Source organism: Misgurnus anguillicaudatus, chromosome 8 (assembly GCF_027580225.2).
Source record: "Misgurnus anguillicaudatus chromosome 8, ASM2758022v2, whole genome shotgun sequence".
Classification (NCBI taxonomy): Eukaryota; Metazoa; Chordata; class Actinopteri; order Cypriniformes; family Cobitidae; genus Misgurnus; species Misgurnus anguillicaudatus.
The window spans coordinates 35,612,642-35,626,477 of NC_073344.2; the positions used below are offsets into that span (position 1 = coordinate 35,612,642).

General features: G+C 36.1%; 1 protein-coding gene across 1 annotated transcript in view; it reads left to right on the forward strand.

Annotated features, from left to right (window-relative positions):
• Positions 1-785: 785 nt before the first annotated feature.
• Positions 786-13,836, forward strand: part of calcrlb (calcitonin receptor-like b) — a 47,723-nt gene continuing 34,672 nt past the window's right edge. The window contains exons 1-2 of the mRNA XM_055213551.2: positions 786-939; positions 10,080-10,165. Of these exons, the coding sequence (XP_055069526.2) occupies positions 810-939; positions 10,080-10,165 (216 nt within the window). The 5' untranslated portion in view covers positions 786-809. The remainder of the gene's footprint in view (positions 940-10,079; positions 10,166-13,836) is intronic.

Sequence of the window (13,836 nt, forward strand, 5' to 3'; positions counted from 1 at the left end):
CTTTCTTCTTCACTTCAATAATAAATAGAGCACAAGTCTGTTTACTAATATTTTTAATTATTAGATGAGACTCTATTAAGGGAAATTGTATTGTAGGGAACATTTAAGGAATATATTTATTTTTCCTAATCTTTACATTTAAAATCATGTATTTGGCAGACTCGTTCGTGCAAAGCAACTTACAGTGCATTGCAAAATGTACATTTTTATGTGTGTTCCCTAGGTTCGAACCTTTTATTAAAAGCTGTGCAAATGGTTCAAAAAAGTTTTACCCAATGGCAATAAGTTACTTAGGCAAACACATATATACACCAGGAGGCGCTATAGGAGTAGTTTAATCCTTATAAAGCCTACAATGCAGGATAATGCCTTTTGGATGAAATATCACGATTAAAACATTACCTTAGATGCTATAGTTTTACCTCCGATGCTATTTTCATATTATTTACACTGGAATAAATTATATTTGTTCTTTCTTATTTGTATAATGTATGGTAAAGTGACATACAGCAGTCTCAGTGCGTTTGTTTTATTATAATTTTCATGTACATAAGATTAGAGAGCTTGTATAAAAACAAAAAGAGATGATGCTCAGTTCTAATCAAATGATGCGTTTTGCGCAGCCCGATCGGTGTATGACATCACGTACCGCGAGAAGTGTGCTTTCGAATCGCACTCGCGGTATTTTGATATCATAAGCCGGTCGGTGTGCGCAGCGCCACATCCAGTCGAACACACCACAATACTTTATCGTGTACGCGAGGACTAGAAAACTCTCCGTGGAAATGTAACGGGACACTCACCATGAGATGTGTTGTGTGATGTCACAGGAAACCCACACACACACACACTGCTCTGCTAGGGGCCCCAACAGCTCATCCTACAACACATCTCTCAGTATACACTACACATTACACAGCGGAGAACCGAGCAAACGAGGTAAGGAAGACATTATTAAACACATGTCAACTTGTCGGTTTTATTTAACGACAAACTTTTGTTTTCCTGAGATTTTCTTTTTACTCATTGCGCAATGAATTAAAAAGCTTGAGCAAACTTCATGCTGCCATGTCATAGCTCACAGTTTGTGTTTTAAGACAATGCTTTGTATCACTTCGCATTAAAAAATAATAACGTTAATAATAATAATAAAGTCGTATGTATTTAGCTTCTTATCAGTGAGGATTTTAAAACGTCGTTTAAAAATTATTCAGTTACACATTTAGGGCTATTTCTATGCAGAATTGCTTGAACTTAATAGCTAAATGTAATAGTTTTGATACTTTAATAGACGGTAACAGAGATATTTTGTAACTGGACAGTGAACTTTTAAAAAGCTCTGTAAATATTGAGTATTGTTTTATATGTCTGTTTGATATTTATTTAAAACCATATAAATGAAGAAATACATATTAAAGGGATAGTATACCCCATTTTCTTATCTTGATGTTGTTCTAAATCTGTATGAATTTCTTTTTTATGATAAACACAAAAGAAGATATTTTGATAAATGACTTCCACAGTAGGAAAACAAATATTATGGAAATATTGTGATAAATGATGAAGAAGATTTTTGCTAAACGATGGTAAGCACACAGTTGACGGTACCCATTGAATTCCACCAGATTTGTTTTTTCTACTATGGAAGTCAATGGTTACAGTCAGCTGTGTGCTTACCATCATTTATCATAATATCTTCTTTTGTCTTCATCAGAAAATATAAATTCATATAGGTTTAAAACAACATAAAAATTAGAAAATTATGACAGAATTTTCATTTTTTTTGGGTGAACTATCCCTTTAAGAAAGCAGGTTTTAGAAATTTCTGGTGAAAAGCTAAAAAAAATGTGACCCAGTCTGTGAAATCCAGGCTAAATTTTGTCAATCGTTGATTTCACTTTTAATTTCAATCTTTGACATGACCGTACTTTGTCAATATAAACACTGTAAAAAATTCTTTACTGCCTTAATTTTTGTTGAATCAACTCAGATTTATTTATTAATTATTTCAACTTATTTCAAGATGAGTTGTTATAACTACATATAAGTTGGTATAACTTACACTGTAAAAAATTCAGTTTGAAGCTAAAACAACTTGGTTTTGCAAGTCAATTCAACATACTATTTTAAGTTTGGACCTGTGAAGAGTTGACATAACTTATAAAAACTAGTTAAAGTTGTTTAACTTAATTTTTTTAATTAAAGTAGCATTTAAATATATGTTGATTTGACAAAAAATGCTGCATTTTAAATATAGTTGGAAAAAATCAACTTTATTATAATTGTAGCAACTCATCTCTTGTCAAGATAAATAATAGTATGTTGACATGACTTGTAAATCTGAGTTGATTCAACATAAAAATGAAGGCAGCAAAGATTTTTTTTACTATGAAGATTTGTAAAGATTTAAAAAAAGATTTGTTGGTTTAACTTAAAAAAGTAGTGTAAATATGTTGTGTCAACTACTAATTTTAAGTCAGATTAACTCAAAATTTTAAGGCAACCAGGTAACAAGGTACCACAAAGGGTTCCCCAAAGCGATGCTATAGAAGAACTATTAAACTGCACTGTAACAATTTTTTTCTTAGCTTTTCATTACATTTAGAAAATCTTTCCACTATAATGAACATTTTGTGCAACATGTTCTTTATTGAATCATAGTCTGACAAAGAACATTAATTTTTAAGAGTGTAGGCAGTCAGCTTTGCTGTGTGACATGCAACAGTTGATGTTGGTTGTGTTGGTTTAAGTTTTTCCAGTAATGCTTTTGTAGTGAATATTCCCATGACTGTGATCAGGGCCATAGCTAGAAATTCTGTTGATGATATTCAGTACAACAACACTTATGCTTGTGTGATGCAGTGTAATACGCATGAGGAAAAAAATGTGACAAACCTTTGAAACATGCAGGACAGACGATTAAGATTATAGCTATTTACTGAATGATACAAAATGTCTATTGAGTTGAGTTTTTTCATATCTGTTGATTTCAGTATACAACTGAGCATCGCGCTGTCTCTTTAAGATAAATTTAATTGAGTAAAGAGTGGAAACATTTTGTGTGATATCCATGGGTGTTTCCTAAACAGACATGAGTTAAACTACTGTAACTCTCAGTGGCTGACACGGGCTTCTTGATTTAAGATCTGGACGTTGGCTTTTTGCGACCAAGAGGAAGAGAGAAAGTGACTTTTTTGATTATGTACTTGTACATTTGAAATCCTTTAAAGTTGTTTCATGCCATTTTCATTTAGGTCTGTCTGCTCTATTCTACAATTGCTTCATCATGTACAAATATTTGTTAAAAAAAAAGAAACTGAGTGACAAGAGAGAGGAAATGTGGAGAAAAGAGAGAGAGAAACATGGGGCAGGGTAGATTTTGAGTATGAGAGGAGGTCTCTAGGAATGTAACATCGATATCCACTCCTTCAGTTTTTACAGGAAGGGCAAAATGTTATCATCTCCCTCTGTTTTTCCACCAAGTACTGGGAATAGTCCAATCTTCCAGTGCCCAGGAAAACAGTTTGTGTTCACATTCCTATTAGAATAGCATCTATCAAATGATTTATGCCTGCTGTCAACACCTAAATGGTGAAAGATTTATAGCTGTTTTTATACACTTTAAAATTACAATAAGCACTTTCAAGGTCTGTTATTGGAGTTTCTAATGAAGATGAACATTTTTACATGGTGACATGCAAATAGTTCGAGAATGTTTAGCTCATGGTGTTATTTGGTGCTAATATTTCATAGCTTGGATTGACTTTTACACTTTACTTCCTACTCCTGAGCTTTGGTAGCACTTTATCATGTCTTCTATAGTCCACCCTGCTATCTTGGTGGGAATTTAATACATTCACCTAAAGGATTATTAGGAACACCATACTAATACTGTGTTTGACCCCCTTTCGTCTTCAGAACTGCCATGGCATTGATTCAACAAGGTGCTGAAAGCATTCTTTAGAAATGTTGGCCCATATTGATAGGATAGCATCTTGCAGTTGTGGTATGCACATCCAGGGCACGAAGCTCCCTTTCCACCACATCCTAAAGATGCTCTATTGGGTTGAGATCTGGTGACTGTGGGGACCATTTTAGTACAGTGTAGGCCTGGATTGGCCATAGGGAGAACCGTGAGGATTCCTGGTGGGCCGGTCTATTTTTTTGGCAACGAGGGCAGGTGTTGTCATGTCACCGGGAGGGTTGGTGTGCCATCTGAATGTCTCAACAGAAATCTAGACAATAGCAAATTTTAGCCTCTTTTTCTTATTTGTAGTGGAGATGACTGGTACCCGGTGGGGTCTTCTGCTGTTGTACCCCATCTGCCTCAAGGTTGTGCATGTTGTGGCTTCACAAATGCTTTGCTGCATACCTCGATTGTAACATGTGGTTATTTCAGTCATAGTTCTTCTATCAGCTTGAATTAGTCTGACCTAAAAATGGTTGTGTGCGAAAATCCCAGTAACTGAGCAGATTGTGAAATACTCAGACCGGCCCGTCTGGCACCAGCAACCATGCTCAAAATTGCTTAAATCACCTTTCTTTTCCATTCTGACATTCAGTTTGGAGATTAGGAGATTGTCTTGACCAGGACCACACCCCTAAATGCATTTAAGCAACTGCCATGTGATTGGTTGATAATTGCATTAATGAGAAATTGACCGGTGTTCCTAATTATCTTTTGGGGGAGTGTATGTGCAGTTACATGATGGGCAAAATGGTATGTAAAATAATTATTATACAATGTGTAGAAAGAGTTATATATAAAGTATTTTTATATTTAGAAATGTAGTGTAAACATACAGTAGATTAGAAACATAGCTTATATCCTAAAGGTGCATTGTGTAACTTTTATGAGGATCTCTTAACAGAAATAAAGTATAATATGCATAACTATATTTTTAGTGGTTTATAAAGACCTTATGTAATAAACTGTTATGTTTTTATTACCTTAGAAGGAGTCGTTTTTATCTGCATACACCGCTGGTCCCATTACATGGAAGTCGCCATTTCGCACCACCATGTTTTTACAGTAGCCCTGAACGGACAAACTGCTCTACAGAGCATGTTTGGTCACTATGTACTCAAACGATGACATGTTTGTCCTGTGGTGGCTACAGTCGTATGCAAAAGTTTGGGCACCCCTGGCCCTAACAATTTCCACGATTTTTATTTATAAATATTTGTGTGTTTGGATCAGCAATTTCATTGATCTATCAAATAACTGAAAGTGATATTTCAGTAGTGAAATGAAGTTTATTAGATTAACAGAATATGTGCAATATGCATAAAAAAAATAGACAGGTGCATAAATTTGGGCACCCCAACAGAAAAATCACATCAATCTTTAGTACAGAAATAAGACACTTCCTATAGCCTGCAATGAGTTTCTGGATTTTGGATAAATGTATTTTGGACCGTTCCTCCTTACAAAACATATCCAGTTCAGTTAGGTTTGATGGTTGCCGAGCATGGACAGCCTGCTTTAAATCACTACAGATGTTCAATGATATTCAGGTCTGGGGACTGGGATGGCCATTCCAGATCCAAAACATATCAGAATGTACTTGTTCCTCTGCATAAATGCCCGAGTAGATTTTGAGCAGTGTTTTGGGTTGTTGCCTTGTTAAAATATCCAGCCCCAGCGTAACTTCAACCTTGTGACTGATTCCTCAACATTATTCTCAAGAGTTTGCTGATATTGAGTGGAATCTATAAGACCCTCGACTTTAACCAGATTCCCAGTACTGGCACTGGCCACACGGCCCCAAAGCATGATGGAACCTCCACCAAATTTTACTGTGGGTAGCAAGCAAGTGTTTTTCTTCGAATGCTGTGTTCTTTTGCCGCCATGCATAACGGTCCTTGTTATGAGCAAATAACTGAATCTTTGTTGCATACCGCAAGCGACTTGTGGCGTGTGTGCCGAAAAGGCTACTTTCGCATCAAAGCGCAAGGTGTGCTGAATTGTTGAACGATGCACAGTGACACCATCTGCAGCAAGTTGTTGTTGTAGGTTTTTGGAGGTGGGCTGTTTTTGAGCATTCTCACCATCCTTCGCCTTTGCCTCTCCAATATTTTTACTTGGCCTGCCACTTCTGGCCTTAACAAGAACCATAGATGTATACACTAGATGTCGCCTTGGGGTTCTTAGCATGCGTCAAAACCGCCGCCATCTTAGAACAGGGGTCTTGTCACTAGAAGTATCTAGGTAAAGCTGTTATGTCTGCCTGTACTTTGAATTCATGGACGATGCCGGACTTTTGTGCTGCGTATGGATGTTAGGGCTACTAGCACCATATATGTAAGAAAAAGTAGATTTAATTTTTTCCTGTACTAAATGCTAAATACATGTCTGACTGTTGAAACGAACCAAAACAAGAAAATCGCATTCACGACGATTTATGGTAATTTTTTTTTTGTTACACGATTGCCTACAATGACGCTGATGCGGGGTTCCCCTGTTTCAAGATGGCAGCTCTGTTTGACGCATTCGGTCCAATGAACTGCTGTAGCCAAGGCGACATCTAGTGTACATATCTATGAACAAGAACTGTGCCTGTGGTCTTCCATCTCCCTACTATGTTCATCACAGTGGACACATTGGCCGTGCAAGTCAACTTACTATTTTAAACTTTGACTACACATTAACTTATTAAATGAAGTTAAGCAATTTCAACTTGTTTTTATGACTTCACTTAAAACTCAGCACCTCAGTGGGTAGCACTGTTGCCTCAAAGCAAGAACATCCCCAGTTCGATGCCCTGGCTAGGTCAGGTGGTCTTTCTGTGTTGAGTTTTCATGTTTTCCCTGTCAGCATGGGTTTTCTCCCACACTCCAAAACATTCAAGTTAGGTCAATACCAAATAGATACCAGATTGCCCTCCCCCAACCTGTGTGTGAATCAACTTGTCTATACATTTTTCGCCATGAATAAATGCTGAAATTGTGTGAGGAATAAAGAAATAACAAGGCAGCTATAAACATTAAGGCAGCTATAAACATTTTACAGTGTAGGGGTTGTCTATATGGTCCAACAAAAAGAGTTAATCGCTCCAAAAAGCTCCAGTTACTGTATCAGCATTGTTCTGTGATGTGGTGTTTTCCTTAAACCAGGAAGGAAAAGAACACTTTAGGAAAGTTGTGATTGGAACTTTTCTCTTTACTTGGTTAGAAAGATAGTATGATGAGTGAACCTAAAGAGCTAATACTCATTGATGTACAATGGCATCACATGTACAAAACTACAGAGGGAAAATACCAAAATGATCCCCTGATCCAGGGTTCCCACACATTAGTTAACTTTAAATTCAAGGACCTTTCAAAGACTTTTCAGGTCCAATACCCTCAAATTCAAGGACTAAATGTGGGGACACATTTCAAGTGAGAGCAAGGTTACATCGTGTTACCTTTTAAGATACATTATTTCAATTCTCTTTCGAGGGAACTCGCGCTGGGTCACTGTGGTGACACTTTGGGGACGCCTCCAGGGGTAAGTGCGTCTGAATGTATTTATTAAATTCAACCAATGGTGAGGCTTAACGACAAAGACAGGGTGACACGGGATCACTATCTGAAATATTGCCAAAGACGGCTTTACACGGACGCAGGAAGTATGGTAAGAGAGATGCGGCATCTCGTTCCCTTCTCAGGGAACAGTTATATACGTAACCAGAGACGTTTTCATTTGTCAGACACAACTATGCAAAAAAGCATTTTGGAATGAATGAACATTCGCACAGTTTAGCATGTGTCCTTACAAAGACTAGAATTTTTATGATATTATCCTACTACACAGGGAATAATATGGATTTTTTCCAGAAAACTTCTTGCATAAAATAGATTCAAGCACTTTCAATGACCTGTATCTATGCATATATATTTTCAAAAACTTTCCAGGGCCTTGAATTTTTTTGAAGTTTATTATTTACAAGTTCTGATATTGCTGAACCCAGAACAATGTGGTTTTACTAATGGAAGTGGGACAAAGCTGTTACAAATTTAGGGAGCAGTTGTGAACACGTCATTCATTTTCCAATGATGCTTTGTAGTATGGTAGTCAAGCAGTGAATTACATCATCGTAGTAGAAACACACCCCTGATCTGGATGATTTTGCATTTAAGTTTGGTCCAGTTAGCTTCTGATAATGAGTAACACCTCCAAGGGGATAGACAGTGGACCGGCTCGGAATCGGAAAGTTATGAGACTGACCGACCGGTTATCGGTCTGGGCCAAGCATGCATAAAATTTGCCTGTCGATCGCAGTGTTGGGTTCAACTAGTTACTAAGTAATTAGTTACTGTAATTTAATTACTTTTCCCTTCAAAAGGTAAAGTAAGGGATTACTCTTATTTTTATTGTAATCTAATTACAGTTACTTCTGATGTAATTAAATACTGTATGGACTGTAAAACAATTATGTATACTAAAATACAATAGTGGATTTAACATGGTTTTAGTTTACAATTCTCACTATTAACTGGTTGATTCATATTAATGAGCTGTTGGCTGTTTATTAATACTTAATAGCACATATTAATGCCTGATTCTGCAAAACCTTATTCTACATCCTTAACCCTCCCCACTCCTACCAATACTTAAAATTAACAACTACTTTAGTATTAATAAGCAGTAGTTGGAGTATATTGAGGCAAAAGTAGTTAATAGTTAGTTAATAGAGAAAATTGGACCCTAAAGTGGGACCAGAATAATTTATATACTTTCATTTATTATTTCTTTGAGCCATTTCAAGCCTATCCTTGTATCATGTACTAATAGGATTTAGAAAGTAATTAGTAATAAGTAATTAAATACTTTTTGAAGAGAGTAATTTGTAAAGTAATCTAATTACATGGTTGAAGATGTATTTAGTAACTAGTAATTAATTACTTTTTTTGAGTAACTTACCCAACACTGGTCGATCGGTACATTTCTATTTATAATTAGTTTTTTGGTAACCCTGTATGACACACAGTGTGTCTTTCATGTCTGCAAACATTTCCTTTGTCCAAACTTTAACTTTGTGATGCTTCAGCCCGGGATGGTTTGCATTTTTTGAGATTTCTAAGATTGCTTAGCCACTCTTGCTGATAAACAATACATTTAGTAGTGTTTTTAAACCAAAATGTGACATTTTCAGAGTTATGCACGCGTAAGGTGCTCCACAAACATTTCTTCAAAAGCATCATTGAGATTTTGCATTGAGAAAATATTTCCTATCCAAATGGAAGTTATAAATAAAAGCACATGTACGTTAATTGACTTGGAAGCATGTTGATTCCCAGACTAAAGACAAAACCAAATGGATAATTTTCCACACATGAGTCTAGTCATGTGGTTTCTGTCCCCATCCAAGCAGGAAATGTTTGGAGGCCGAACAAAAGAATCACATGTCGTTCCAGCCCTTGGCCATGGTCGGTACCGACAGGTATTGATTTAAAAAGGAAATAACAACAGAATCGAGGCAGATGTTAAAGATGTTTTGGAATGCTCTGATGGTTCCACATGGAACGCCATAAAAAGAATAAACCGGGGCTGTGAATAATAAGTCTGTAGTCCAGGATGTCATTAAACATTAGCATGTAAAAATAGTGATTTCTTTTTTTTTTACCAACAACTTTATTGTGGCTATATTAGTTCTTCCTTAGCTTTGAAACTGATTATGTTATTATTGAGCCAAAACAACCACAGCGAACCATGTAATGTTTGTGGTTTATCTGATAAAGAGGCTTTGATTTCTTTCTACTTGTCTCCAAATTATGCTGTTACACCCTCCTGAGAACGACACAAGTCTGATGGATTATTATGGCTAAACAAGTAAACCTAAACCATATAGCTCAATTGGTAGAGCAATGCATTAACAGTGCAAAAGATCCATGAGTTCGATCCCCAGGGAAACATAACAAACATAACACATACTGAGAAAATGTGCGCTTTATAATGCTTTGGATATATTGCATCGTAAATTCAAGCTATATGTAATAACAGATCTGTTCATCTGTTATTACGGCAATTAATTCATCACAGTTTGTTCTTAATATGTACAATAATACTTCATATTGTATCTGCTTTCTTTCAGCTTATTTGGATATGAAAAGACCAAGAAAAGGAACCATGTTTAGATGTTGGATTACCTCATTTTTCTTACTGTCCACCACCTCTGAGGTATTTAAGTTGTTTGTGTTTGTAATTGTACAACATTTATATCAGAACTTTTTGAGTTTTTCAATATGTTTTTAGGGTAACACTTTAAAATAAGGTTGCATTTGTTAACAAGTTACTGCATTAGATTACATGAACTAACAATGAACAATACGCATTCAGCATTTATTAATATTTGTTCATTTACTAATACATTTTTAAAATCAAAAGTTGTCAGTGGCGGCCGGTGACTTCTTTTTTCGAGGGTGCTCGATGCGAAGTTCGTCACAACATGTATGTAGCCCATCATGTGTGTGGTTCGTAATTTCCAAGTATGTGGTTTGCGCGTCGAGTGATCCTATGTGCATCACATGTCTTGTCAAAATAAGTGCCTGCTGCAGATGCGTCTAAAGGGTTTATGATAAAAGTGACGCTCACGTTTTCCAGATACTCGTATAATCTTATATGTAATCACAGTTTACTGTTAAGGGAGTGTCTTGCGTGTATTTTGTGAACGTGAGCGTCTCTTATATCATAAACGGTTTTGACGCGTGTGCAGCAGGCACTTAAGGGGGTCGCACACCGGATGCGCAAAAAAAATCTAACACGTTGTTTTCTATGAGTGTACGCACACCGGCGCCGACAGGTGACGCCTGTCCACGACGCCTAGCTTTGACTCAGGAAGTTGCTCAAATCCCTGTCACACCACACAGCGCCACTCACATAGTTTAACATTAAATAACATCATATTTGTCCCAAATCATTAACGATTAACATTGGCTGCTAACATATATTTTGCATTTTGAAGTAGATGCTATCTGACGAAGCTCGCGCTATTTAATGTGCACTTCTGGTTTACGATTCCTTTGAGTACCTCTAGACGCGGTGCTGAGCTGTGCGTCCGGTGTGCAACCCCCTTTATTTTGACAAAACACGTGATGCACAAAGGATCTCTTGACACGCAGAACACATATTTTGAAAATACAAGCAACACACATAACACTCCGAACACTTATTTTGAATTTGCGCCCCTGGGATGAGCATTCAAGAGCCCCCACTGAACGTTGTTATGGGTTGAAATTAGACTTAGGCTGAATTTGGGACGATTTTTCCCCTTGCGGCTTACGACAATCCTAGGTAGAGTCTTGATTGTTTTAGTGGTTGCACCGATTATCTTAACAGGTTTCCTCTGGTGCGCGGTGCGTTAAGAACATCTTAATCAGCTAGGAAGCACGTCAGGCCACTCCGATCGCAAAACGCAATGCCTGCTGCAGACACATCAAGGCGGTTTATGATATAAGAGACGCTCAAGTTAACAAAATACTTACAAGACACTAACTTAACACTAAACTCTGCTTACAAATGAGATTAAGCGAGTATCTGGCAAATGCGAGCGTCACTTTTATCATAAACCCTTTGGACGTGTGCGCAGCAGACACTTTTTTGTTAGACACATGATGCACGTGGTTCACATGACACGCCGAACACATAGAAAAAGAAGTCACCGGCCGCCACTAGACTTGAGACTTACATATGACTTGTGCATGTCTTTTGTCCCACCTCTGACAAAAACATAAAAAAATACTTTTTTAAAACGAATTAGGTGCGTTTTCATCCAGTTCTTAGCGGGCGTGTAGACCAAAGTGTTTAAACGCGTCTGAAAATGTCAGGCGGCTGAAAATGTCAGCTGAGCGCTTAGGTTTGGTTTGGCTATGATATTTCTGCTTATCATACGTTGAATGATGCGCTGGTTGGTTGTTGTGATTTTTGCCCCGCCCCACCTCCAATGTGATTAGACAGCAGAGTGAGAAGTGACATTGACGAGCTGAGCGTTTAACCCAAAGCTGAAATTGTTTTCAACTCTCAGCGCAAAAAACGTATGCCGACGATTGGTCATGTGTGTTTAACGTTCGCTACATCAGAATTTATTCCGCATTTGATTTCCATTTCCAATTATTTGCATTAACTCTTTTTCGCACAAAACAAAAACCACTTCAAGCAAGCATAAAAACTATTTTTGCGAATTAAGGAACTTTTTATTCAAATTTGGCATTTCCATTACTCGTTTCTGATGTGCATAAAAGCAGTGGGATGGAAACAGCAATTTTTAGTTCTTGTTAGCTTATACATTTACTAATGTTAACAAATACAACCTTATTGTAAAGTGTTATAGCTTTAAGTAATAGTTGGGTGATTCTCACGAAAACTTGGTTTTAAAAATGTCAAGCATGAAAATTTAAAAATGGCTTAAATTTACTTTTTTTGCAACCAGACATTGAAAAACAAAGTCTGGAGTAAATGGGAACATTCATTTAAAAACTTTTACTTATCATTTAACACTTTTTGTAACATAATTTAAAAAATTTGTCCTAAAAAATCTCATTACCGCAACAGTCAAAAAACATTAACACTGACATATTTTCAAAATGACATGACAAACCTGAAAGAACATAATTTGGAGATTCTGCACATGCATTTAAAATCAAAGTATTATGCTTCTATTAATTAAATTCACATTTAATAAGCATCTGTTGCGGTAATGATAATCAAAATGTCGTGTAAGCATTCTGACCAGACAAAATTTCAAATTAACTGTAAAAAAATGATCTTACCTGGTAGCCATCTTGAAGTAACTGGTCCATGTGCTTGGTCACTCAAAATCAAACTTTATTAAAATTCTGTATGTGTGCTTAAACTGTTCTCAAAAAGTGTTGCGGAGGATGAGATTTTTCTTCATTATTACTATACATGAATATTCAGTAAATATTTTTTCTGTCATCTAAAGTAGTCTAGCAAAACATCAATTTATTTTTTTCTTAATATTTTTGTGTTAATTTGATTAAATTACAACATAACGCATGTTCAAACACAGCCGGACACATTGCGGTAATGAGAATTTCAGTAGAAAATGAGATAAAATTTACAATTATAAATTCTTATGTTGAAATCACACATTGTGCAAGGTAGAACACAGTATTGTGTTATTTCTGATGCTTTTTAATGTTACTATATTACACATTTTAAAGCTAAAATCATTAGTGCCGTGGTGTTTCAATGGTTTTGTGAGAATCACCCAGTTATGAAAAGGTTTAATCAATTCCTCCCATTAAATAATAATTAAATAAGATGAAATACCTTCTGCTTTATTTTTAAAAAGTACATTTGTACGTTTATATAGTATTTTTGGGTGCAGTATAAATACATTTCATACATACCTTATCCGTATGTTTTCATTGTCATGTGACCCGTATGTCCTTTGAGCTATGATGTTATGAGAACAACTGTGACCATATTTTACATGTGTTGTTTAAGTACAATTAAATAAGGAAAAATATTTATTTGTGCATAAATCACTTTAGAATTAGAATTCGGATATTTTTATTATATTAACTGTGAATTTGGACCTCGCCTACAGATTTAACATTTAATAGTTATTAAAGTTATAGAAATTATACATGTTAAACGTTTATGAACACCAGCTATGCAATTTAACGAGTCGATAATGCTGTAACTCAACTGGCAGATCATAGCGTTAGCACTGCTAAGGTCATGGGTTTGAATCCCAGGGAATACATGTATAACCTGAATCCCGTAAGTTGCTTTGGATAAATGCATTTGCCAAATGAATAATTTTGTCATCTTTAAAATATTATATAATGTTATAAAGCGATGCTAATGTGTTTATTGATCCAGTT